The following is a 27,143-nucleotide window of genomic DNA, read 5'->3' on the forward strand; positions in this document are numbered from 1 at the left end:
ACTGCTCAGAAGACACAACTAACACATGGAAAAGTGACAAGTACATATAGTCATGTGAAAAGAAAAGAGGTGGAGGAGTAAAAGGAGGGGGAGACACAGATATAGGCATGTCATGCCCTTCTAAAATCCAAAAAGTGAGAAGCCGAGACGGCCAGTCCGCTCCTGCCCGTGCCACCTCCGTGTCGCCGGGTTTGTGCCAGAGCCGCGGTGAACCCTGACGGCCAGCCCCCCTCTCCCAATACTGGTGCCTGTCCGCTGGTGGGTCGAGAGAGCCCCCCTGTGGTGGAGGCAGCTCTAAGCTTTTTAATTTAAATTGTCCCTCTAATTTGAATGAATACACTTTAAATCCATTTACAAGGATCTATTGGAGGGCAAGTCTCATGCCAGCAGCCGCGTAATTCCAGCTCCAGTAGCGTCCACTAAAGCTGCTGCAGTTAAAAAGCTTTTATAAGGATCGAGCTCGGCTGTCCACCGCAAGGCATCCTAGTGCCAGTCCCAGCCCCTATGCCTTGGGGTGCCTCCTGATGCTCTTCACTAAGTATCCCGTGGTCCCGAAGCATTTCCTTTGAAAAAATTAAGTGTCCAAACTACAGGTGGTGTAGCTTGCTTAACAGCCGGGATAATCCGCTGACTAGCAGACACTGCTACTAGGCACAAAGTATTTCCTGGGCTAGATGCAGTTAAAAATTTGTAAGTAGATACTCTCGTTGGATGCTGAGAAAGCATTCCATAGAGTCTCCTGGCACGCCATATATGATTCTCTTAAAAAGCTTGGGGTAGGGGTCTAGGGGACCCTTTTATAGCCAAAATCACGGCCCTGTATCACAATACGTCACCTAGGCTGAAGATAAATGGAACTGTAGCACCGAGGGCTCGGTTGCTACAGACGTATTGCACCTCACCCAGAGGTGTGATATCTCACTCTCAGATAAGGATGGAGTGTGGATCAGGACCCGACACCTGCATGCATTACACCACATTGCCGTGGGGCAGGGCGACCAATATGCCCCTGAGATGGGCACGACAGTCCCTGTCCCTGGCTGGAGTGGGGGGAGGGAACACTGAGGAAGGGGAACCCTGCAGTGCAGGAGCAGGGAGGAAGCAGTTCCTGGGTGCATTGAGAAGGGAGTATAAAAGGTGGGCACCATCTTAGTTCAGTGCAGAGAAGTCTGAGCAGAAGTGGCAGGGAGCAGGGGCTCTGCATGAGCTCTGCTCCGGAGGCGGGCCTAGTAACAGAGGCCCAGGCCTGCAAGAGGGAGAAGGAAGGAAGAGGAGCGGAGAAGGCTCCAGGAACGAGGAATGAAGGGATCCCAGGGGTGCGGACGGGCGAGTCGCCACCGCACGCCCGAATCCACCTGCGTGGAGGGGTCAGGCCAAAGGGGGAGACCGGTCCCCGAACTAGTGGAGGCAGGAAACGACCCTCAGCTAGAAACCGGAGGCTCTGACATTTTATGTGGCGCAGCCCCTTGCTCCACCCGCTAGGAAGGCACCACATAGGGTCAGGGAAACTGGCGCCAAGTTTACCAAGAGGAGGCCCGAGGCAGCCGGACAGAAGTGTTGGTAAGAAAGGCCAGACAAAGGACACACAAAGGGGGTCCTGTGAAGCGCTCCAAAGTTATCTGGGAGTTGTCTGAGCCCCTCACCTGGTGAGCACAGTACGACGTGGGCAGCCGTTACCTGCAGACGTGGTCTGGATAATAAGAACTGTGAGTAAAGGCCCTGAACTGCATCACTGACTCCGTGTCGTTACTGCTGCTGCCCTGCACCATCACCCCCATCCTCCGCATACACTGCCCTGAGGCTATACTCCTCCCGTGGGGAGTTATGCTACGCTCTGCTGCACCCACAACACCAGCCTTAGCGGTCTGCCCTGTAGCGGCGGTTCACTCTGACCGCAATCCACGGGTGGCGTAGTCGGACATTTAAACATCAAAACCACATAAATAGTTCCGCCACTGGTTTGACCGCCCTGAGCCACGGAACCGGATCGCCGCCACGAAGACTACAACCACCAGCATCCACCAAAAAGGGTCCGGCTCCGGGTGTCCCAAGGCCCAGGGGGTGCGTCAGAACATTTTCATCACCTTTCACAATCACCAATGGGACAAGGCAGGGATGTCCTCTGTCCCCTCTCTTATACATCCTAGTGACGGAGCACCTGCTCTCATCAATTCGCCATAACCCCAATATTAGGTGGATTGAGGTGGGAGGCACCGAGTACAAGTGCTCTCTATTTGCTGATGATGTCCTAGTATATATCACTCAATCACATATATCCATCCCTGCTGTTATGGCTGAAATAGATCACTTTGTTACATGGTAAAATTTTAAAATCAATGCAGCGAAGTCTGAGGCCCTCGATGTCTCCCTCCCTAAATCCATATAGGATTCCATCCAGTCCAACTTTCCCTTTGCCTGGCCCTCACAGGGTATCAAATACTTAGGAATTCCTATTCATAGAGACCTCTCCCATCTATGTTATCTTAATTTTGGGCCCTTTATTGAACAATTCCATACAGACCACGGTTGGCAAGTTAGAACTGTAAGATTCACTACGTGAACCACTGGTGTTTTGTGGAAAAGCACATGTACACCGCGTTCCAAATTATTATGCAAAAAGTGTTTAGGAGTGATAAGGGAAGAATTTGTTTGTTTGTCAGTTAAACTCATTGATGGTGATGTGTGTCAGGGCTCTTTATATCACTGTAAGCAATTGCAGACACCTGTGCTAATTAGTTTGGCAGGTGTGTCCAATGAAAGGCAAGACTACTTAAGAAGGCTCTCTCACATTATTAAGCAGCCTACATTGTCTGCCAAAATGGGAAAGAAAAAGGATGTGTCGGCTGCTGAGAAGCAACAAATTGTGGAGTGTTTAGGTCAAGGCATGACTACAATCAACATTGTGCGATGATCAGGATGAAGTGTCTTGGCAATCAAGAAGTATGTAGCTGATTCACAGTACACACGTGTGCGTGCTGATAAGGGCAAATTGAGGACTCTTTCCTACAGGCAATTACGTCAGGTTGAAAGAGCAGCGGCAAAAAAGCCTTGTCATAGCAGCAGACAAGTTTTTGAAGCTGCTTGTGCCTCCAACGTCCCCCGAACAACAAGATGCAGGGTCCTTCAGAGGTTTGCAGCTGTGCATACGCCATCCTGTCGATCTCCTCTATCCACTTCACACAAGCAGAAACGGCTCCAGTGGGCCAAACATTACATGAAGACTGATTTCAAAACTGTTTTGTTCACGGATGAGTGCCGTGCAGCGCTCGATGGTCCAGATGAATGGAGTGGAGGATGGCTGGTTGATGGACACCCCACGCAAACACGGCTACAGCGCCAACAAGGAGGAGGTGGAGTAATGTTTTGGGCTGGAATCATGGGGAGAGAGATTGTCGGCCCCTTTAGGATCCCTGAAGGCGCTAAAGATGAACTCCATAATGTATGTGGATTTTCTCAAACAGCACTTCCTGCCATGGTTCAAGAAGAAGAACCGTGTATTTCACAGCAAGATCATTTTTCTGCATGATAATGCACCATCTCATGCTGCACATAAAACATCTGCATCTCTGGCTGATATGGGCATAAAAGGGGACAAACTTATGGTGTGACCCCCATGCTCCCCTGACCTCTACCCCATTCAGAACCTTTGGAGCATCATTAAAAGGAGTGTCTATGATGGCGGGAGGCAGTTCACATCTAAGCAACAGCTCTGGGAGGGTATTCTGTCCTCATGCAAAACAATTGAAGCAGAAACCATCCAAAACCTGACAAATTCAATGGACGAGAGAGTTCAGAAGCTCCTTTTGAACAAGGGGTCCTATGTGAAAATGTAACATCACCTAGAATAAAGTTTTGAGTTGAAAACTGTTTGATTTCAGTTTCTAACAACCTGCTAATGCTTATAATTTCAAAAATGACCATTTTTTTGGTCTTTATTAAAATGAAAAGGTTGATCGAAAAGTTTGGGGGATCTAAGAGTGTGGCAACCCAGTAGTCATGATTACTTCGAATTCTGACAATATGAGGGTCATGCTGCAGGTAGTGCAGCAAGAAGGCACTTATGTGTCTTGCGCATCTCGGAGCCCCAAAATTATTTTCCGGGCTAGATGCAGCTAAAAATTATTTTTAATTTGAAATCTGGTGAAGCTTATTATAGATGGCCTAATAGGATCAGTGCTGCACACTGCTACAAAGCCCAAATTATTTTCCAGTCAAGATACAGATAAACATGATTAGTAATTTGAAAGCTTAAAACGGTTGGTAGGGTGATTTTAACCAATCATCAAGCTTTTACTCTCCCCAGGATGACACAGGGGTAGAAAAGTCGTTTCGGATCCATGATTTGTTCATCTTTATGAACGTGAGTCTGTCTACATTATCAGTGGAGAGCCGCGTGCGCTTATCTGTCAGCACACCACCAGCAGCGCTGAACACACGTTCAGACAGAACGCTGGCTGCGGGGCATGACAAGATCTCCAAGGCGTAAGTGGCTAGCTCCGGCCATTTATCCAGATTGGAAGCCCAAAAAGAGCAAGGGTCCAGTGACACAGTCGTGGCTTCAATGTTTACTTGGAGATACTCCTGTACCATCGTCTCTAGGCGTTGACTATGTGTCAGACTTCTTGTCTCCTGTGGCCTTGCAAAGGATGGGCTAAAAAAGTGGTGAAATGATTCCGCAAAATTGATGTTACCAGCAGATACTGTGGTTCTGTTACGGTTTGAGTGCTGAACACTTGACGGTCCCACGGTTGGCAAGTTGGAACTGTGAGATTCACTACGTGCACCACTGGTATTTTGTGGAAAAGCACATGTAAGATTCTGCAACAGTCTCTGCTGATACTCCTGCATGCGTGCATCCCTTTCTATGGCAGGAATAATTTCTGCAAATTTACTTTTGTACCGGGGATCTAACAGTGTGGCAACCCAGTAGTCAGGATTATTTCTAATTCTCACAATTCGAGGGTCATGTTGCAGGTAGTGCAGCAAGAAGGCACTCATGTGTGTTGCGCATCCAGGAGCACCAAGTCCCTGTTGCGTTGGTGGCGAGGTAACAATCATGCTTCCTTCCTCTGTCCTCTCCCCCCAACCTCGCACAACAGAAATGTGATCAAGGTCTCCCTCATCTGATGAGTCTTCCATCAGTTCGTCCTCCACTTCTTCCTGGGCTCCTGCACCTTCCTCACTAGTTTGGCTGCTACCATGCGCCCTGGTAAAATCATCTCCCCCACCCTCACATGCCTGCCGCCCTGGTGCTGCCGACCGTCTGGACCTTGCAGATGTTAGCCCTTCCGCATACAACTCCTCCTCCTCTACTTCCTCCACCTCCTCTTGTGCCACCACCTGACTCCGAATTCTGTTTAACATGTGCTCCAGCATGTAAATCACCGGAATAGTCATGCTGATAATGGCATCGTCAGCACTAAACATCTTCGTCGCCATTTCAAAACTGTGCAGAAGGGTGCATAGGTCCCTGATCTGAGACCACTCCTCCAGCGTGATTTGCCCCACCTCTGAATCTCGTTGGCCCAGGCTATACGTCAGAACGTATTGCACCAGGGCTTGTCGGTGCTGCCACAGTCGCTGCAACATGTGCAGAGTTGAATTCCACCGGGTAGGCACATCGCATTTTAGCCGGTGAAGTGGCAGGCCCAACGACTTCTGTAGAGATGTAAGTCGCTGAGCTGCGGGATGCGAACGGCGGAAGTGAGCACACAGCGACCGTGCCCTCTGCAGAAGGCCATCTAGTCTGGGATAGTGGGCTAAAAATTGCTGGACAACCAGGTTCAACACGTGAGCCATACAAGGCACGTGTGTGACATTGCCCCGGCGAAGGGCCGCACCCAGGTTTGCAGCATTGTCGCACACGGCCTTCCCTGGTTTCAGGTCCAGTGGAGACAACCATTCATGAAATTGGTTCTCCAGAGCTGACCACAACTCCTCAGCTGTGTGACTCACATTTCCCAGACATTTCAATGTAAAAACCGCCTGATGACGTTGAGCCCTACTGCCAGCATAGTAAGGAGGTGTGCAGGATCCCTTCTGCGCAGTTAGAAAGCTTGTGGCATGACCAGACAGGCTTTGGGTGCAGGTGGAAGACCGAGAGGAGGTTGAGGAGGCAGAAGCAGTGGAGGAAAAATGACATAAAGAGGATTGACGCACAACTCGTGGGGACGGCAAGACTTGGACAGCAGCCCCTTGTCCTGCTGTCACCATAGTTACCCAGTGCCCAGTCAGCGACATGTAACGCCCCTGTCCATGCCTACTCGTCCAAGTGTCTGTGGTGAAATGCACCCTGTCACACACAGAGTTTCTCAAAGAAGCGGTGATGTTGTGTGCGACATGCTGGTGGAGCGCAGGCACACCTTTCTTTGAGAAGTAGTGCCGACTGGGCATCTGGTACTGGGGCACTGCGACGGACATAAGGTCTCGAAAATCCTCTGTGTCCACCAGGCGGAAAGGCAGCATTTCTGTAGCCAAGAGCTTGCAGATGGTGAAATTCAACCTCTTAGCTTTCTCATGGCTAGGAGGAAATGGTCTTTTACTTGTCCACATCTGAGGGACCGAGGGCTGGCTATTGTGCTTAGACGGGGTTGATAAGGGTGTCCCCGGCAAACTGCCGGTCTGTGAGGAAGATGCAGGCGGACATGTTAGGTTGCCTTGATCCAAAGGTGGTGCTATCAATGTCGGACAGCGCTCAAGACCAGCTGGTGTTACCACCTCCAAAGAAAATGATGACCTGCCAATCACGCTGGCTGTTGCGGGTAAAGAGGTGGCAGGTCTGCGCCCCAAAACAGGTGTGACTGCTGTCCCCCCAGTCACAGAGGATGAAGAGGCCGCGGATGCACAAGATATGGCAGACGGTGGTTGGCCCGGCCGGCTAGACCGCATTGTAGCACACTGAGCTTCCCACTGCAACTTATGCTTCATGTCCATGTGCCGGTTCATGCATGAAGTACTCAAACTATGTATTTTTTGGCCTCTACTTAGCTTTTGCTGACAAATGTTACAGATAACACGAGTTGGGTCATCTTTATCGATCTGAAAAAATGCCCAGGCTATGCAAGGCTTAGCACCCATGCGACCTGAAGAGCCACCACGACTTGTGGTGAGAGGCAGAGTTGTGTTTGAGGATGCAGTTGTTGACGTGCTTCCAGTACTACGTCTCTGTCCAGGAAGGCGCAACCTGACCTCGTCGTCACTAGCATCTTCCTCCACCTCCTCTGCTGACCTCATCTCTTGGCTGACTGTGGGTTGACAGTAAGTGGGATCTCCGACCTCATCATCATCACCCTGTGCGTTATCACACCCGTCGTCCTCAGAGCCAACCTGTTCCTGCCCTGACAAAAAACTAAAGTTGTCGCTCCAATCAGGTATTTGAGTCTTATCATCGTCTTCCTCATTGTCTCCACCAACAGGAGTTACAGTTTGGGAATGAGGGTCTACATTATGGTCAGAACCTTCTGCGTCTGGTCCTGGATCCGACTCATAAAGATTCTGGGCATCAGTGCAGATCATTTCCTCGTCTGGATTCACAGAAGCGCTGGAGTCGACCTCTGATTCCCAGGCTATAGTATGAGTAAACAGCTCTGCAGACTCAACCATCTGTTCTACCTCATACTCAGACGGGCAGCTGGAGATTTGGGAGCTGTGAGGAAGCAAGTGCGATTTGGGTGACACCTTTGAGGACTGGAGTATTTGTGATGTTGAAGTTGATGTGGAGGAGAGCCCACTTAAAGGAGCACTTGATATCCGTTGAAGCACCTGCTGTTTTTGTGCCTCATCTGGAATTTGTAGCGATTGGCGTGGCCGTAAGAAAGGGATCTTATCACATTGTCCGCTAAAAGAAGTAGACATTTTAGTTTGGCTGGAAGATGGTCTTTCTTCTGCACCTACCCCACGGACACAACCTTTTTTCCCCTTCCCAACACGCCTATTCCCCTTTCCACCAGCAGCAGGCCTTTTTCCACTCATTTTGGTGGTTAACTAATTCACAACTCTGGAGTTGTTTGCACAAAAAAACAATGGATGGTAACCGAGCAGAGCTGAGTGGCCAAACTGTGGTATTAGGCCAAAACTATTGGCTGGGTTAGATGCAGAAAAAAAATATTTTTAATTTGCAACCTGATGGAGGTCAGTATAGATGGACTAATAGACCAAGTCCCACACACCGCTAGAAGCCCAAATATTTTTTCAGAGCTAGATGCAGAAAATTTTTTTATTCAATTTGCAACCTGATGGAGGTCAGTATAGATGGACTAATAGACCAAGTCCCACACACTGCTAGAAGCCCAAATATTTTTTCAGAGCTAGATGCAGAAAAAAATTATTTTTAATTTGCAACCTGATGGAGGTCAGTATAGATGGACTAATAGACCAAGTCCCACACACCGCTAGAAGCCCAAATATTTTTTCAGAGCTAGATGCAGAAAAAAATTATTTTTAATTTGCAACCTGATGGAGGTCAGTATAGATGGACTAATAGACCAAGTCCCACACACCGCTAGAAGCCAAAATATTTTTTCAGAGCTAGATGCAGAAAAAAATTATATTCAATTTGCAACCTGCTGGAGGTCAGTATAGAAGGACTAATAGAACAAGTCCCACACACTGCTAGAAGCCCAAATATTTTTTCAGAGCTAAATGAAGAAAAAAATTATTTTTAATTTGCAACCTGATGGAGGTCAGTATAGATAGACTAATAGACCAAGTCCCACACACTGCTAGAAGCCCAAATATTTTTTCAGAGCTAGATGCAGAAAAAAATTATTTTTAATTTGCAACCTGATGGAGGTCAGTATAGATGGACTAATAGACCAAGTCCCACACACTGCTAGAAGCCCAAATATTTTTTCAGAGCTAGATGCAGAAAAAAATTATTTTTAATTTGCAACCTGATGGAGGTCAGTATAGATGGACTAATAGACCAAGTCCCACACACCGCTAGAAGCCCAAATATTTTTTCAGAGCTAGATGCAGAAAAAAATTATATTCAATTTGCAACCTGCTGGACGTCAGTATAGAAGGACTAATAGAACAAGTCCCACACACTGCTAGAAGCCCAAATATTTTTTCAGAGCTAAATGAAGAAAAAAATTATTTTTAATTTGCAACCTGATGGAGGTCAGTATAGATGGACTAATAGACCAAGTCCCACACACTGCTAGAAGCCCAAATATTTTTTCAGAGCTAGATGCAGAAAAAAATTATTTTTAATTTGCAACCTGATGGAGGTCAGTATAGATGGACTAATAGACCAAGTCCCACACACCGCTAGAAGCCCAAATATTTTTTCAGAGCTAGATGCAGAAAATTTTTTTATTCAATTTGCAACCTGATGGAGGTCAGTATAGATGGACTAATAGACCAAGTCCCACACACTGCTAGAAGCCCAAATATTTTTTCAGAGCTAGATGCAGAAAAAAATTATTTTTAATTTGCAACCTGATGGAGGTCAGTATAGATGGACTAATAGACCAAGTCCCACACACTGCTAGAAGCCCAAATATTTTTTCAGAGCTAGATGCAGAAAAAAATTATTTTTAATTTGCAACCTGATGGAGGTCAGTATAGATGGACTAATAGAACAAGTCCCACACGCTGCTAGAAGCCCAAATATTTTTTCAGAGATAAATGAAGAAAAAAATTATTTTTAATTTGCAACCTGATGGAGGTCAGTATAGATGGACTAATAGACCAAGTCCCACACACTGCTAGAAGCCCAAATATTTTTTCAGAGCTAGATGCAGAAAAAAATTATTTTTAATTTGCAACCTGATGGAGGTCAGTATAGATGGACTAATAGACCAAGTCCCACACACCGCTAGAAGCCCAAATATTTTTTCAGAGCTAGATGCAGAAAAAAATTATATTCAATTTGCAACCTGCTGGAGGTCAGTATAGAAGGACTAATAGAACAAGTCCCACACACTGCTAGAAGCCCAAATATTTTTTCAGAGCTAAATGAAGAAAAAAATTATTTTTAATTTGCAACCTGATGGAGGTCAGTATAGATGGACTAATAGACCAAGTCCCACACACTGCTAGAAGCCCAAATATTTTTTCAGAGCTAGATGCAGAAAAAAATTATATTCAGTTTGCAACCTGATGGAGGTCAGTATAGATGGACTAATAGAATGATGCTATGCCCAAAAGATTTTACTTCACTAGGTGCAGTAAAAAAATTGGTATTCTATACACAGGTGGTATATCTTGCAACACAGATAGGCTACTCCACTGACTAACACACTCTGCAATAGGCCAAAAAGGATTAGCTTTGCTAGATTCAGCCAAATGCTGTGAAAAAAACTTGCACAGCACTGGCACAGACCTGCCTGGCAAAAACTGATAGGAACTGATGTAACCTAGTCCTGAAAAGGACTCCAATTACAATTAGTCTTTACTCCCACAATCTATCTATTTAAGAGCACAGACCTGCCTTATAAAAGTCGTAGGAAATGCTGTAACCTAGTCCTTAAAAGGACTGCAATCACAACTATTCCCTACTCCCAAGCTATCTGTATATTTGTGCGAAAATTGGCTTGAAATTAACAAGGTATAGCGCACACAGCAACAGCGGTGCCATCTAACACGCAGCTGCAGCAGTGAGAAAATGGTGGCGACGGGGAAAATGGCTTGGTCTTATAGGGCAAGGACATGTGACATACACTGCCAGTCACACATGCCCTTGCTTGTGTGAAAAAAAGCACTTCGCTCCGTGTGTGCGCTGCTGATAGGCTGACAGATTGCACCTCCCCACTGCAAATGCGGGAAAGAGAAAAAAAAATGGAGATCTTCATTGTTCCTGCAGAGATCCATCCCCTGCCCCTCCCCCCGCCCCGCTGTACACTCAAACTGCGTATTAACATTAATTTTCATCATTACTGAGAAAAAATCCAGTTATGATTTTGGTGCACGAACAGTTATCGAACATAACCTCAAACAGCCGAATTTTTCTCAAATTGTTCGTGTTCGCCGACCGGCTCGAACACCGCCCAAAACAGCTCGAATTTGAGATTGGCGAACAGTTCGAGTAGAACAACGCTCATCTCTAATGGTGACGTCACTAGTAAAGATGAGCGTTGTTCTACTCGAACTGTTCGCCAATCTCAAATTCGAGCTGTTTTGGGCGGTGTTCGAGCCGGTCGGCGAACACGAACAATTTGAGAAAAATTCGGCTGTTCGAGGTTATGTTCGATAACTGTTCGTGCACCAAAATCATAACTGGATTTTTTCTCAGTAATGATGAAAATTAATGTTAATACGCAGTTTGAGTGTACAGCGGGGCGGGGGGAGGGGCAGGGGATGGATCTCTGCAGGAACAATGAAGATCTCCATTTTTTTTTCTCTTTCCCGCATTTGCAGTGGGGAGGTGCAATCTGTCAGCCTATCAGCAGCGCACACACGGAGCGAAGTGCTTTTTTTCACACAAGCAAGGGCATGTGTGATTGGCAGTGTATGTCACATGTCCTTGCCCTATAAGACCAAGCCATTTTCCCCGTCGCCACCATTTTCTCACTGCTGCAGCTGCGTGTTATACGGCACCACTGTTGCTGTGTGCGCTATACCTTGTTAATTTCAAGCCAATTTTCGCACAAATATACAGATAGCTTGGGAGTAGGGAATAGTTGTGATTGCAGTCCTTTTAAGGACTAGGTTACAGCATTTCCTACGACTTTTATCAGGCAGGTCTGTGCTCTTAAATAGATAGATTGTGGGAGTAAAGACTAATTGTAATTGGAGTCCTTTTCAGGACTAGGTTACATCAGTTCCTATCAGTTTTTGCCAGGCAGGTCTGTGCCAGTGCTGTGCAAGTTTTTTTCACAGCATTTGGCTGAATCTAGCAAAGCTAATCCTTTTTGGCCTATTGCAGAGTGTGTTAGTCAGTGGAGTAGCCTATCTGTGTTGCAAGATATACCACCTGTGTATAGAATACCAATTTTTTTACTGCACCTAGTGAAGTAAAATCTTTTGGGCATAGCATCATTCTATTAGTCCATCTATACTGACCTCCATCAGGTTGCAAACTGAATATAATTTTTTTCTGCATCTAGCTCTGAAAAAATATTTGGGCTTCTAGCAGTGTGTGGGACTTGGTCTATTAGTCCATCTATACTGACCTCCATCAGGTTGCAAATTAAAAATAATTTTTTTCTTCATTTAGCTCTGAAAAAATATTTGGGCTTCTAGCAGTGTGTGGGACTTGTTCTATTAGTCCTTCTATACTGACCTCCAGCAGGTTGCAAATTGAATATAATTTTTTTCTGCATCTAGCTCTGAAAAAATATTTGGGCTTCTAGCGGTGTGTGGGACTTGGTCTATTAGTCCATCTATACTGACCTCCATCAGGTTGCAAATTAAAAATAATTTTTTTCTGCATCTAGCTCTGAAAAAATATTTGGGCTTCTAGCAGTGTGTGGGACTTGGTCTATTAGTCCATCTATACTGACCTCCATCAGGTTGCAAATTAAAAATAATTTTTTTCTTCATTTATCTCTGAAAAAATATTTGGGCTTCTAGCAGCGTGTGGGACTTGTTCTATTAGTCCATCTATACTGACCTCCATCAGGTTGCAAATTAAAAATAATTTTTTTCTGCATCTAGCTCTGAAAAAATATTTGGGCTTCTAGCAGTGTGTGGGACTTGGTCTATTAGTCCATCTATACTGACCTCCATCAGGTTGCAAATTAAAAATAATTTTTTTCTGCATCTAGCTCTGAAAAAATATTTGGGCTTCTAGCAGTGTGTGGGACTTGGTCTATTAGTCCATCTATACTGACCTCCATCAGGTTGCAAATTGAATAAAAAAATTTTCTGCATCTAGCTCTGAAAAAATATTTGGGCTTCTAGCGGTGTGTGGGACTTGGTCTATTAGTCCATCTATACTGACCTCCATCAGGTTGCAAATTAAAAATTATTTTTTTCTGCATCTAGCTCTGAAAAAATATTTGGGCTTCTAGCAGTGTGTGGGACTTGGTCTATTAGTCCATCTATACTGACCTCCATCAGGTTGCAAATTAAAAATAATTTTTTTCTTCATTTAGCTCTGAAAAAATATTTGGGCTTCTAGCAGTGTGTGGGACTTGTTCTATTAGTCCTTCTATACTGACGTCCAGCAGGTTGCAAATTGAATATAATTTTTTTCTGCATCTAGCTCTGAAAAAATATTTGGGCTTCTAGCGGTGTGTGGGACTTGGTCTATTAGTCCATCTATACTGACCTCCATCAGGTTGCAAATTAAAAATAATTTTTTTCTGCATCTAGCTCTGAAAAAATATTTGGGCTTCTAGCAGTGTGTGGGACTTGGTCTATTAGTCCATCTATACTGACCTCCATCAGGTTGCAAATTAAAAATAATTTTTTTCTGCATCTAGCTCTGAAAAAATATTTGGGCTTCTAGCAGTGTGTGGGACTTGGTCTATTAGTCTATCTATACTGACCTCCATCAGGTTGCAAATTAAAAATAATTTTTTTCTTCATTTAGCTCTGAAAAAATATTTGGGCTTCTAGCAGTGTGTGGGACTTGTTCTATTAGTCCTTCTATACTGACCTCCAGCAGGTTGCAAATTGAATATAATTTTTTTCTGCATCTAGCTCTGAAAAAATATTTGGGCTTCTAGCGGTGTGTGGGACTTGGTCTATTAGTCCATCTATACTGACCTCCATCAGGTTGCAAATTAAAAATAATTTTTTTCTGCATCTAGCTCTGAAAAAATATTTGGGCTTCTAGCAGTGTGTGGGACTTGGTCTATTAGTCCATCTATACTGACCTCCATCAGGTTGCAAATTAAAAATAATTTTTTTCTGCATCTAGCTCTGAAAAAATATTTGGGCTTCTAGCAGTGTGTGGGACTTGGTCTATTAGTCCATCTATACTGACCTCCATCAGGTTGCAAATTGAATAAAAAAATTTTCTCCATCTAGCTCTGAAAAAATATTTGGGCTTCTAGCGGTGTGTGGGACTTGGTCTATTAGTCCATCTATACTGACCTCCATCAGGTTGCAAATTAAAAATAATTTTTTTCTGCATCTAACCCAGCCAATAGTTTTGGCCTAATACCACAGTTTGGCCACTCAGCTCTGCTCGGTTACCATCCATTGTTTTTTTGTGCAAACAACTCCAGAGTTGTGAATTAGTTAACCACCAAAATGAGTGGAAAAAGGCCTGCTGCTGGTGGAAAGGGGAATAGGCGTGTTGGGAAGGGGAAAAAAGGTTGTGTCCGTGGGGTAGGTGCAGAAGAAAGACCATCTTCCAGCCAAACTAAAATGTCTACTTCTTTTAGCGGACAATGTGATAAGATCCCTTTCTTACGGCCACGCCAATCGCTACAAATTCCAGATGAGGCACAAAAACAGCAGGTGCTTCAACGGATATCAAGTGCTCCTTTAAGTGGGCTCTCCTCCACATCAACTTCAACATCACAAATACTCCAGTCCTCAAAGGTGTCACCCAAATCGCACTTGCTTCCTCACAGCTCCCAAATCTCCAGCTGCCCGTCTGAGTATGAGGTAGAACAGATGGTTGAGTCTGCAGAGCTGTTTACTCATACTATAGCCTGGGAATCAGAGGTCGACTCCAGCGCTTCTGTGAATCCAGACGAGGAAATGATCTGCACTGATGCCCAGAATCTTTATGAGTCGGATCCAGGACCAGACGCAGAAGGTTCTGACCATAATGTAGACCCTCATTCCCAAACTGTAACTCCTGTTGGTGGAGACAATGAGGAAGACGATGATAAGACTCAAATACCTGATTGGAGCGACAACTTTAGTTTTTTGTCAGGGCAGGAACAGGTTGGCTCTGAGGACGACGGGTGTGATAACGCACAGGGTGATGATGATGAGGTCGGAGATCCCACTTACTGTCAACCCACAGTCAGCCAAGAGATGAGGTCAGCAGAGGAGGTGGAGGAAGATGCTAGTGACGACGAGGTCAGGTTGCGCCTTCCTGGACAGAGACGTAGTACTGGAAGCACGTCAACAACTGCATCCTCAAACACAACTCTGCCTCTCACCACAAGTCGTGGTGGCTCTTCAGGTCGCATGGGTGCTAAGCCTTGCATAGCCTGGGCATTTTTTCAGATCGATAAAGATGACCCAACTCGTGTTATCTGTAACATTTGTCAGCAAAAGCTAAGTAGAGGCCAAAAAATACATAGTTTGAGTACTTCATGCATGAACCGGCACATGGACATGAAGCATAAGTTGCAGTGGGAAGCTCAGTGTGCTACAATGCGGTCTAGCCGGCCGGGCCAACCACCGTCTGCCATATCTTGTGCATCCGCGGCCTCTTCATCCTCTGTGACTGGGGGGACAGCAGTCACACCTGTTTTGGGGCGCAGACCTGCCACCTCTTTACCCGCAACAGCCAGCGTGATTGGCAGGTCATCATTTTCTTTGGAGGTGGTAACACCAGCTGGTCTTGAGCGCTGTCCGACATCGATAGCACCACCTTTGGATCAAGGCAACCTAACATGTCCGCCTGCATCTTCCTCACAGACCGGCAGTTTGCCGGGGACACCCTTATCAACCCCGTCTAAGCACAATAGCCAGCCCTCGGTCCCTCAGATGTGGACAAGTAAAAGACCATTTCCTCCTAGCCATGAGAAAGCTAAGAGGTTGAATTTCACCATCTGCAAGCTCTTGGCTACAGAAATGCTGCCTTTCCGCCTGGTGGACACAGAGGATTTTCGAGACCTTATGTCCGTCGCAGTGCCCCAGTACCAGATGCCCAGTCGGCACTACTTCTCAAAGAAAGGTGTGCCTGCGCTCCACCAGCATGTCGCACACAACATCACCGCTTCTTTGAGAAACTCTGTGTGTGACAGGGTGCATTTCACCACAGACACTTGGACGAGTAGGCATGGACAGGGGCGTTACATGTCGCTGACTGGGCACTGGGTAACTATGGTGACAGCAGGACAAGGGGCTGCTGTCCAAGTCTTGCCGTCCCCACGAGTTGTGCGTCAATCCTCTTTATGTCATTTTTCCTCCACTGCTTCTGCCTCCTCAACCTCCTCTCGGTCTTCCACCTGCACCCAAAGCCTGTCTGGTCATGCCACAAGCTTTCTAACTGCGCAGAAGGGATCCTGCACACCTCCTTACTATGCTGGCAGTAGGGCTCAACGTCATCAGGCGGTTTTTACATTGAAATGTCTGGGAAATGTGAGTCACACAGCTGAGGAGTTGTGGTCAGCTCTGGAGAACCAATTTCATGAATGGTTGTCTCCACTGGACCTGAAACCAGGGAAGGCCGTGTGCGACAATGCTGCAAACCTGGGTGCGGCCCTTCGCCGGGGCAATGTCACACACGTGCCTTGTATGGCTCACGTGTTGAACCTGGTTGTCCAGCAATTTTTAGCCCACTATCCCAGACTAGATGGCCTTCTGCAGAGGGCACGGTCGCTGTGTGCTCACTTCCGCCATTCGCATCCCGCAGCTCAGCGACTTACATCTCTACAGAAGTCGTTGGGCCTGCCACTTCACCGGCTAAAATGCGATGTGCCTACCCGGTGGAATTCAACTCTGCACATGTTGCAGCGACTGTGGCAGCACCGACAAGCCCTGGTGCAATACGTTCTGACGTATAGCCTGGGCCAACGAGATTCAGAGGTGGGGCAAATCACACTGGAGGAGTGGTCTCAGATCAGGGACCTATGCACCCTTCTGCACAGTTTTGAAATGGCGACGAAGATGTTTAGTGCTGACGATGCCATTATCAGCATGACTATTCCGGTGATTTACATGCTGGAGCACATGTTAAACAGAATTCGGAGTCAGGTGGTGGCACAAGAGGAGGTGGAGGAAGTAGAGGAGGAGGAGTTGTATGCGGAAGGGCTAACATCTGCAAGGTCCAGACGGTCGGCAGCACCAGGGCGGCAGGCATGTGAGGGTGGGGGAGATGATTTTACCAGGGCGCATGGTAGCAGCCAAACTAGTGAGGAAGGTGCAGGAGCCCAGGAAGAAGTGGAGGACGAACTGATGGAAGACTCATCAGATGAGGGAGACCTTGATCACATTTCTGTTGTGCGAGGTTGGGGGGAGAGGACAGAGGAAGGAAGCATGATTGTTACCTCGCCACCAACACAACAGGGACTTGGTGCTCCTGGATGCGCAACACACATGAGTGCCTTCTTGCTGCACTACCTGCAACATGACCCTCGAATTGTGAGAATTAGAAATAATCCTGACTACTGGGTTGCCACACTGTTAGATCCCCGGTACAAAAGTAAATTTGCAGAAATTATTCCTGCCATAGAAAGGGATGCACGCATGCAGGAGTATCAGCAGAGACTGTTGCAGAATCTTACATGTGCTTTTCCACAAAATACCAGTGGTGCACGTAGTGAATCTCACAGTTCCAACTTGCCAACCGTGGGACCGTCAAGTGTTCAGCACTCAAACCGTAACAGAACCACAGTATCTGCTGGTAACATCAATTTTGCGGAATCATTTCACCACTTTTTTAGCCCATCCTTTGCAAGGCCACAGGAGACAAGAAGTCTGACACATAGTCAACGCCTAGAGACGATGGTACAGGAGTATCTCCAAGTAAACATTGAAGCCACGACTGTGTCACTGGACCCTTGCTCTTTTTGGGCTTCCAATCTGGATAAATGGCCGGAGCTAGCCACTTACGCCTTGGAGATCTTGTCATGCCCCGCAGCCAGCGTTCTGTCTGAACGTGTGTTCAGCGCTGCTGGTGGTGTGCTGACAGATAAGCGCACGCGGCTCTCCACTGATAATGTAGACAGACTCACGTTCATAAAGATGAACAAATCATGGATCCGAAACGACTTTTCTACCCCTGTGTCATCCTGGGGAGAGTAAAAGCTTGATGATTGGTTAAAATCACCCTACCAACCGTTTTAAGCTTTCATATTACTAATCATGTTTATCTGTATCTTGACTGGAAAATAATTTGGGCTTTGTAGCAGTGTGCAGCACTGATCCTATTAGGCCATCTATAATAAGCTTCACCAGATTTAAAATTAAAAATAATTTTTAGCTGCATCTAGCCCGGAAAATAATTTTGGGGCTCCGAGATGCGCAAGACACATAAGTGCCTTCTTGCTGCACTACCTGCAGCATGACCCTCATATTGTCAGAATTCGAAGTAATCATGACTACTGGGTTGCCACACTCTTAGATCCCCCAAACTTTTCGATCAACCTTTTCATTTTAATAAAGACCAAAAAAATGGTCATTTTTGAAATTATGAGCATTAGCAGGTTGTTAGAAACTGAAATCAAACAGTTTTCAACTCAAAACTTTATTCTAGGTGATGTTACATTTTCACATAGGACCCCTTGTTCGAAAGGAGCTTCTGAACTCTCTCGTCCATTGAATTTGTCAGGTTTTGGATGGTTTCTGCTTCAATTGTTTTGCATGAGGACAGAATACCCTCCCAGAGCTGTTGCTTAGATGTGAACTGCCTCCCGCCATCATAGACACTCCTTTTAATGATGCTCCAAAGGTTCTGAATGGGGTAGAGGTCAGGGGAGCATGGGGGTCACACCATAAGTTTGTCCCCTTTTATGCCCATATCAGCCAGAGATGCAGATGTTTTATGTGCAGCATGAGATGGTGCATTATCATGCAGAAAAATGATCTTGCTGTGAAATACACGGTTCTTCTTCTTGAACCATGGCAGGAAGTGCTGTTTGAGAAAATCCACATACATTATGGAGTTCATCTTTAGCGCCTTCAGGGATCCTAAAGGGGCCGACAATCTCTCTCCCCATGATTCCAGCCCAAAACATTACTCCACCTCCTCCTTGTTGGCGCTGTAGCCGTGTTTGCGTGGGGTGTCCATCAACCAGCCATCCTCCACTCCATTCATCTGGACCATCGAGCGCTGCACGGCACTTATCCGTGAACAAAACAGTTTTGAAATCAGTCTTCATGTAATGTTTGGCCCACTGGAGCCGTTTCTGCTTGTGTGAAGTGGATAGAGGAGGTCGACAGGATGGCGTATGCACAGCTGCAAACCTCTGAAGGACCCTGCATCTTGTTGTTCGGGGGACGTTGGAGGCACAAGCAGCTTCAAAAACTTGTCTGCTGCTATGACAAGGCTTTTTTGCCGCTGCTCTTTCAACCTGACGTAATTGCCTGTAGGAAAGAGTCCTCAATTTGCCCTTATCAGCACGCACACGTGTGTACTGTGAATCAGCTACATACTTCTTGATTGCCAAGACACTTCATCCTGATCATCGCACAATGTTGATTGTAGTCATGCCTTGACCTAAACACTCCACAATTTGTTGCTTCTCAGCAGCCGACACATCCTTTTTCTTTCCCATTTTGGCAGAAAATGTAGGCTGCTTAATAATGTGAGAGAGCCTTCTTAAGTAGTCTTGCCTTTCATTGGACACACCTGCCAAACTAATTAGCACAGGTGTCTGCAATTGCTTACAGTGATATAAAGAGCCCTGACACACATCACCATCAATGAGTTTAACTGACAAACAAACAAATTCTTCCCTTATCACTCCTAAACACTTTTTGCATAATAATTTGGAACGCGGTGTACATGTGCTTTTCCACAAAACACCAGTGGTTCACGTAGTGAATCTTACAGTTCTAACTTGCCAACCGTGGTCTGTATGGAATTGTTCAATAAAGGGCCCAAAATTAAGATAACATAGATGGGAGAGGTCTCTATGAATAGGAATTCCTAAGTATTTGATACCCTGTGAGGGCCAGGCAAAGGGAAAGTTGGACTGGATGGAATCCTATATGGATTTAGGGAGGGAGACATCGAGGGCCTCAGACTTCGCTGCATTGATTTTAAAATTTTACCATGTAACAAAGTGATCTATTTCAGCCATAACAGCAGGGATGGATATATGTGATTGAGTGATATATACTAGGACATCATCAGCAAATAGAGAGCACTTGTACTCGGTGCCTCCCACCTCAATCCACCTAATATTGGGGTTATGGCGAATTGATGAGAGCAGGTGCTCCGTCACTAGGATGTATAAGAGAGGGGACAGAGGACATCCCTGCCTTGTCCCATTGGTGATTGTGAAAGGTGATGAAAATGTTCTGACGCACCCCCTGGGCCTTGGGACACCCGGAGCCGGACCCTTTTTGGTGGATGCTGGTGGTTGTAGTCTTCGTGGCGGCGATCCGGTTCCGTGGCTCAGGGCGGTCAAACCAGTGGCGGAACTATTTATGTGGTTTTGATGTTTAAATGTCCGACTACGCCACCCGTGGATTGCGGTCAGAGTGAACCGCCGCTACAGGGCAGACCGCTAAGGCTGGTGTTGTGGGTGCAGCAGAGCGTAGCATAACTCCCCACGGGAGGAGTATAGCCTCAGGGCAGTGTATGCGGAGGATGGGGGTGATGGTGCAGGGCAGCAGCAGTAACGACACGGAGTCAGTGATGCAGTTCAGGGCCTTTACTCACAGTTCTTATTATCCAGACCACGTCTGCAGGTAACGGCTGCCCACGTCGTACTGTGCTCACCAGGTGAGGGGCTCAGACAACTCCCAGATAACTTTGGAGCGCTTCACAGGACCCCCTTTGTGTGTCCTTTGTCTGGCCTTTCTTACCAACACTTCTGTCCGGCTGCCTCGGGCCTCCTCTTGGTAAACTTGGCGCCAGTTTCCCTGACCCTATGTGGTGCCTTCCTAGCGGGTGGAGCAAGGGGCTGCGCCACATAAAATGTCAGAGCCTCCGGTTTCTAGCTGAGGGTCGTTTCCTACCTCCACTAGTTCGGGGACCGGTCTCCCCCTTTGGCCTGACCCCTCCACGCAGGTGGATTCGGGCGTGCGGTGGCGACTCGCCCGTCCGCACCCCTGGGATCCCTTCATTCCTCGTTCCTGGAGCCTTCTCCGCTCCTCTTCCTTCCTTCTCCCTCTTGCAGGCCTGGGCCTCTGTTACTAGGCCCGCCTCCGGAGCAGAGCTCATGCAGAGCCCCTGCTCCCTGCCACTTCTGCTCAGACTTCTCTGCACTGAACTAAGATGGTGCCCACCTTTTATACTCCCTTCTCAATGCACCCAGGAACTGCTTCCTCCCTGCTCCTGCACTGCAGGGTTCCCCTTCCTCAGTGTTCCCTCCCCCCACTCCAGCCAGGGACAGGGACTGTCGTGCCCATCTCAGGGGCATATTGGTCGCCCTGCCCCACGGCAATGTGGTGTAATGCATGCAGGTGTCGGGTCCTGATCCACACTCCATCCTTATCTGAGAGTGAGATATCACACCTCTGGGTGAGGTGCAATACGTCTGTAGCAACCGAGCCCTCGGTGCTACAGTTCCATTTATCTTCAGCCTAGGTGACGTATTGTGATACAGGGCCGTGATTTTGGCTATAAAAGGGTCCCCTAGACCCCTACCCCAAGCTTTTTAAGAGAATCATATATGGCGTGCCAGGAGACTCTATGGAATGCTTTCTCAGCATCCAACGAGAGTATCTACTTACAAATTTTTAACTGCATCTAGCCCAGGAAATACTTTGTGCCTAGTAGCAGTGTCTGCTAGTCAGCGGATTATCCCGGCTGTTAAGCAAGCTACACCACCTGTAGTTTGGACACTTAATTTTTTCAAAGGAAATGCTTCGGGACCACGGGATACTTAGTGAAGAGCATCAGGAGGCACCCCAAGGCATAGGGGCTGGGACTGGCACTAGGATGCCTTGCGGTGGACAGCCGAGCTCGATCCTTATAAAAGCTTTTTAACTGCAGCAGCTTTAGTGGACGCTACTGGAGCTGGAATTACGCGGCTGCTGGCATGAGACTTGCCCTCCAATAGATCCTTGTAAATGGATTTAAAGTGTATTCATTCAAATTAGAGGGACAATTTAAATTAAAAAGCTTAGAGCTGCCTCCACCACAGGGGGGCTCTCTCGACCCACCAGCGGACAGGCACCAGTATTGGGAGAGGGGGGCTGGCCGTCAGGGTTCACCGCGGCTCTGGCACAAACCCGGCGACACGGAGGTGGCACGGGCAGGAGCGGACTGGCCGTCTCGGCTTCTCACTTTTTGGATTTTAGAAGGGCATGACATGCCTATATCTGTGTCTCCCCCTCCTTTTACTCCTCCACCTCTTTTCTTTTCGCATGACTATATGTACTTGTCACTTTTCCATGTGTTAGTTGTGTCTTCTGAGCAGTTTGTCAGCTTTTGGACACCTTTGAAGGTGTTTTCTATGTGTTTCTATGTGTTTTTGTTTGCCTGCCATTGGTTTTAACGGTGTTCGAAGGTGTTCGACGAACAGTTCGACGAACAGTTCGGCGAACACACGGGTGTTCGACGAACCGAACCGAACTCGAACACTACGGGGGTGGCTCAACACTAGTCACTAGTTGCACGTCCCTGCCCATGGTTCCGTCGGGAAACTGGCCGGATGTGACGCGGTGCGGGGGGACATCCTGTCACTCCGCATGCGCTGCAGTAATCAGCGCTGTCACCTGCATTCAGTCTGTGCAGGAGATAAAATGGTGCTTGTTCGTTCCACAACCACCGCCCCCCGAAGAAGCCACGTGAAACGCGCGTCGGGGCTGCAGAGTGGCTTAGTGGTAATTTTTGTACCTTATGGGTGAGCACTCTGGTTCTACTTGTGATCGCTATTTCTGCCTGTTCAACTTCTTTCAGTGACTCTTTATGATTGCTTCTCTCTGTGTGGAGGTACCTACCTTGGGGAGACCATTTTAACTCCATACAGTGCCTCTTGCTACTTTTTTACTGTACACATGTACTATAGACTATGATATGCTATAGTTGAATAGGGTCAGCCAGTTGTTCCCCTAGGACCCGCTTATTTATTGCTGCTCTGCACTTCTGTGTATCCTTACCTCATAAGATCTATTTTCTTAACTTTATTATGTGATTTTATCTTATCTATGAAATAAAGTGTTTTTTATATATTAATATGGATTTACATTTGATTTGGGAAATTACTCCAATTTTGTAGGCTGTATATTACCACAATGAATTTTAAACAAAACAACCCAGGAGTTTATTAAAGCAAAGCAGTGGAATATTCTTGAATGGCCAAGTCAGTCACCTGATCTCAACCCAATTGAGCATGCATTTCACTTGTTAAAGACTAAACTTCAGACAGAAAGGCCCACAAACAAACAGCAACTGAAAACCACCACAGTGAAGGCCTGGCAGAGCATCAAAAAGGAGGAAACACAGAGTCTGGTGATGTCCATGAGTTTAAGACTTCAGGCAGTCATTGCCAACAAAGGATTTTCAACCAAGTACTGGAAATGAACATTTTATTTACAATTATTTAATCTGTCCAATTACTTTTGGTCCCTTTAAAAACAGGGTGGCACATGTTAAGGAGCTGAAACTCCTAAACCCTTCATCCAATTTTAATGTGGATACCCTCAAATGAAAGCTGAAAGTCTGAACTTCAACTGCATCTGAATTGTTTTGTTTAAAATGCATTGTGGTAATGTCTAGAACCAAAATTAGAAAACTGTTGTCTCTGTCCAAATATATATGGACCTAACTGTAGCTGGGTAGAAAGGCAAAATGAGCAATTGTAAGTACACAGTGCTATATAATATGATTGCAACATATTAAGAAGATAAAAACTTTGATGGAAGGAGTGCTTTTATAATGTCTTAGAATTGTTTTCTAACATTGGATAACCCCTTTAGGATTCTCAGACAATAGGTCTGAGGGATTTCTATGACATTTCTAATTTTCATTTTGGGTAGGACAATCCCTTTTGATAAAAAAAAATGCAAAAAAAAAAACCTGCTTATCATTTCTATAACCCATACAAATCTAACATATAATCTGGTAAATCAATGCAGGCTGTTTTGTTAAGTGAAGATAATGAACCATTCTGTGGAGGAACCATCCTGTCCAAGCAGTTTATCCTGACAGCAGCTCACTGCATGAATCAGACAAAGTACTTCAAAGTTATTGTAGGTGAGTGTCCTGGGGAATAAATCGAAATTTAAAGGGGCTGGGCTGGATTACAAACACATTTAAGGGAATGGGACAATAACAAAAAAAGGGAATACTGTAATACCACACACAACAGATGGACAGGCGGGAACCTGTTTTTCAAAGAAAGCTCCATAAAATACATGAATGCTTATTACGGATCTTTACCAAGTCAGCCCCTCTGGCTATAGAACGCATAGAATATTTTTATGGATTACCCTAATTCATCTCTATTCTTGTCAATTTAATTCTGGGGTTGTGGTGAATGAAAATGATCACACAGCTATGTAGAATGTTGGCGACATACAAGCAAAAGACAGAAATAATCTAATATGTAATCTAAAAATAATACAGGATATTTTTAGTAATATTCTGCTAATTAAACTTTGATTAAGAAACTAAAGTCTAATTTGTGTTCCAGCCAGGCAATACTAACTCGATTTTGTATAATTTTACAGGAGAGATGAATACACTTAAGAAGGATGGCGCTGAATCAATACACAAGGTGGACAAGATCATTATACACCCTAAATTCGTCAGGATGACCTATGACTATGATATAGCTGTGGTAAAGCTAAAAGAGGCCATTAACTTCACCGATAATATCATTCCGGCATGCCTCCCTGATCCTGATTTTGCTGAAGAAGTCCTGATGAATGAGAGGCAAGCAATGGTGAGCGGCTTTGGACGTCTTCATGAGCGAGGGGCTCAGGCGACGAAGCTTCAGAAGCTTAATGTACCCTATGTTTCTAGGCAAACATGCAAAGAATCCAGTAAGTTCGCCATCACAGAAAACATGTTTTGTGCTGGCTATGACAAAGACGTGAAAGATGCATGTCAGGGAGACAGCGGTGGTCCCCATGTCACCCCATACAAGGACACGTATTTTGTGACTGGGATCGTTAGCTGGGGAGAAGGTTGTGCACAACAAGGCAAATATGGAGTGTACACAAAAGTATCCAGATTGAATAAATGGCTTAAAGGGGTATTGAAAAAACACCAGTAATTTCAGAAAAAAAAACATCTAACGACTCAGCTTCACTGAAGCTTTTTCCAATATACTCCACAAAATAACATTTCAAGATGTTACAAATCCTCAAAAGGTCTCTTGAAGGTTCATACTTTGTAAAGTCTTGCAACAAGCACAGTTAAAATATCTTTATAGCCATTTTACAGGGGCATTCCAAGATCCTATCAAAATATGTAGTAGGTGTAATAGTAATAATATTAGCCAATATCTCCAATTACAAATGTAGTGTAGTCCTTCTGATTAGCTATGTCATTTACCTCATGTGCAGGGCATTGCAGTAGCTTAGGTTTCCATGGTTACGACCACTAGCAACTAGCTGTCACTATATGAGTTGTTGTAACCATGGATACCGAAGCTACTGCAATGCCCTGCACATGAGATAAGTGACGTAGCGAATCTGAAGAACTATACTACTTTTCTAATTGGAGGTATTTGCTAATATTATTATTATTACTACACCTACTATATATTCGGATAGTATCTCGGGGATGATTACAGTACTTTACAGTTTAAAGAGTAACTCAACTTTGATAAAACTTTAGTAAACTTCTATAGACTTTCTATTGAATCCATACGCTCCTGTGTGCACATGATCAGTCAGCAGTTGTGTGCTTCTACCTCTGGAGCTGCGCACACCGCACTTCTGTGTGGTCTCAGGACTTGGACATTCATTGCTCTACATTGTATTCAAGGACCTAAAAAAATATAAAAAAAAACAATTAGCAAGGTTTAGTTACTCTTTACATATCTAATGGAAAGTACCTATTACACAAGTTCAGATTATGAGCCCAAAGGCCCAAAAACTCTTGTACTAAAATGCTTTGCAAATCTAATAAGAAAGTGAAGCAGCGAGGAATAATCTATGATAGATATTGTGATGATGTCAGCTCTAGGAATATGGCGGTTTCTCAGTACTTATATGCATGTATCATTGTTATCTTTTTTTATTATCCTGGCAATTCAGTAATACTGATGTATGTACAATATTAATAAAGTTTAAGTACTAAAGCTAGTGATGTGTCTTACTCGCCAGTAAACATTGTAATACGTAGTTGTATATCAGATGATAATGATATCATTGATAAGTAATATTAGAAGTCATCTTCTCCATTTCTACAATATGACATAACACTTTCACCCTACAATTGTAAGACCCTTGTTTGCCTCTTAGGCCACATTTAGGCTATGTGCCCACGATGCAGAAATGAAGCAGAAAATTTCTGCAGCGTTTCTGCATCTGCCTTGCCAGAAAAAACGCATGCAGATTGTACATGCGTTTTTCCTGCAGAATACACGCGTATTTACATGCGTATTCACATGCGTTTATGCATGCGTTTACGCATGCGGACTACAAGCACTTTCCAGGCGATAGCATCTCTTGGAAAGTGCTTGACAAATAGGTCACACTATATAAATCCATGCAAACGGCATGGATTTATATAGTGTGACTGTAAAAAATAAAGCTATACTTACCGATCCCCCGCCGCGTGTGCTGCCGCGTGTGTTGTCGCACTCCTTCCGGGTTGCCGGCATATCGCGAGACAGCCTGCGCTCACATGACCGCGACGTCATCTCAGGTCCTGGAAGATAAGCGCTGCCAGCCGGCCCGCGAGAAGGTAAATATAAACTTTATTTATTATTTTATTCTTTTTTTCACAGGTACAATGGTACCCAGGTCTGGATGAGAGTCTTCTCTCCTCCAGAACTGGGTACCATCCGCACATTGAAACGCATATAATCCGCGTGTACAAATGTACAGACACGGATTACACTGTGTTCCAAATTATTATGCAAATAATATTTTCTCAGATTTTCCCAAATTACCTATATGAATTGCAGTCATTGTAATTTTCCAGTCAAATAACTATTAGAGTACAATTGAAAGGTTTTTGTACAAACTGTCTATGATAACAGTATATTTTTTAAAAAATAAAACACTCAAACTGCACTCAAAATGCATGTTCCAAATTATTATGCACAGCAGAGTTTTCAACCTTTTCATTTTAATAAAGAACAAAAAAATGGTCATTTTTGAAATTATAAGCATTAGCAGGTTATTACAAACTGAAATCAAACAGTTTTCAACTCAAAACTTTATTCTAGGTGATGTTACATTTTCACATAGGACCCCTTGTTCGAAAGGAGCTTCTGAACTCTCTCGTCCATTGAATTTGTCAGGTTTTGGATGGTTTATGCTTCAAT

The 27,143-nt window shown here is 45.3% G+C and overlaps 1 protein-coding gene across 1 annotated transcript in view; it reads left to right on the top strand.

The window, feature by feature from the left end:
- The window catches only part of F10 (coagulation factor X), a 54,365-nt gene extending 29,208 nt beyond the window's left edge, over positions 1 to 25,157 (top strand). The window contains exons 7-8 of the mRNA XM_073664404.1: positions 23,776 to 23,893; positions 24,370 to 25,157. Of these exons, the coding sequence (XP_073520505.1) occupies positions 23,776 to 23,893; positions 24,370 to 24,917 (666 nt within the window). The 3' untranslated portion in view covers positions 24,918 to 25,157. The remainder of the gene's footprint in view (positions 1 to 23,775; positions 23,894 to 24,369) is intronic.
- The last annotated feature ends 1,986 nt before the right edge of the window (positions 25,158 to 27,143 follow it).

The sequence above is a fragment of the Phyllobates terribilis genome, unplaced genomic scaffold (assembly GCF_046119375.1).
Source record: "Phyllobates terribilis strain yellow unplaced genomic scaffold, ASM4611937v1 Scaffold_2__4_contigs__length_985480577, whole genome shotgun sequence".
In the NCBI taxonomy this organism is placed as follows: Eukaryota; Metazoa; Chordata; class Amphibia; order Anura; family Dendrobatidae; genus Phyllobates; species Phyllobates terribilis.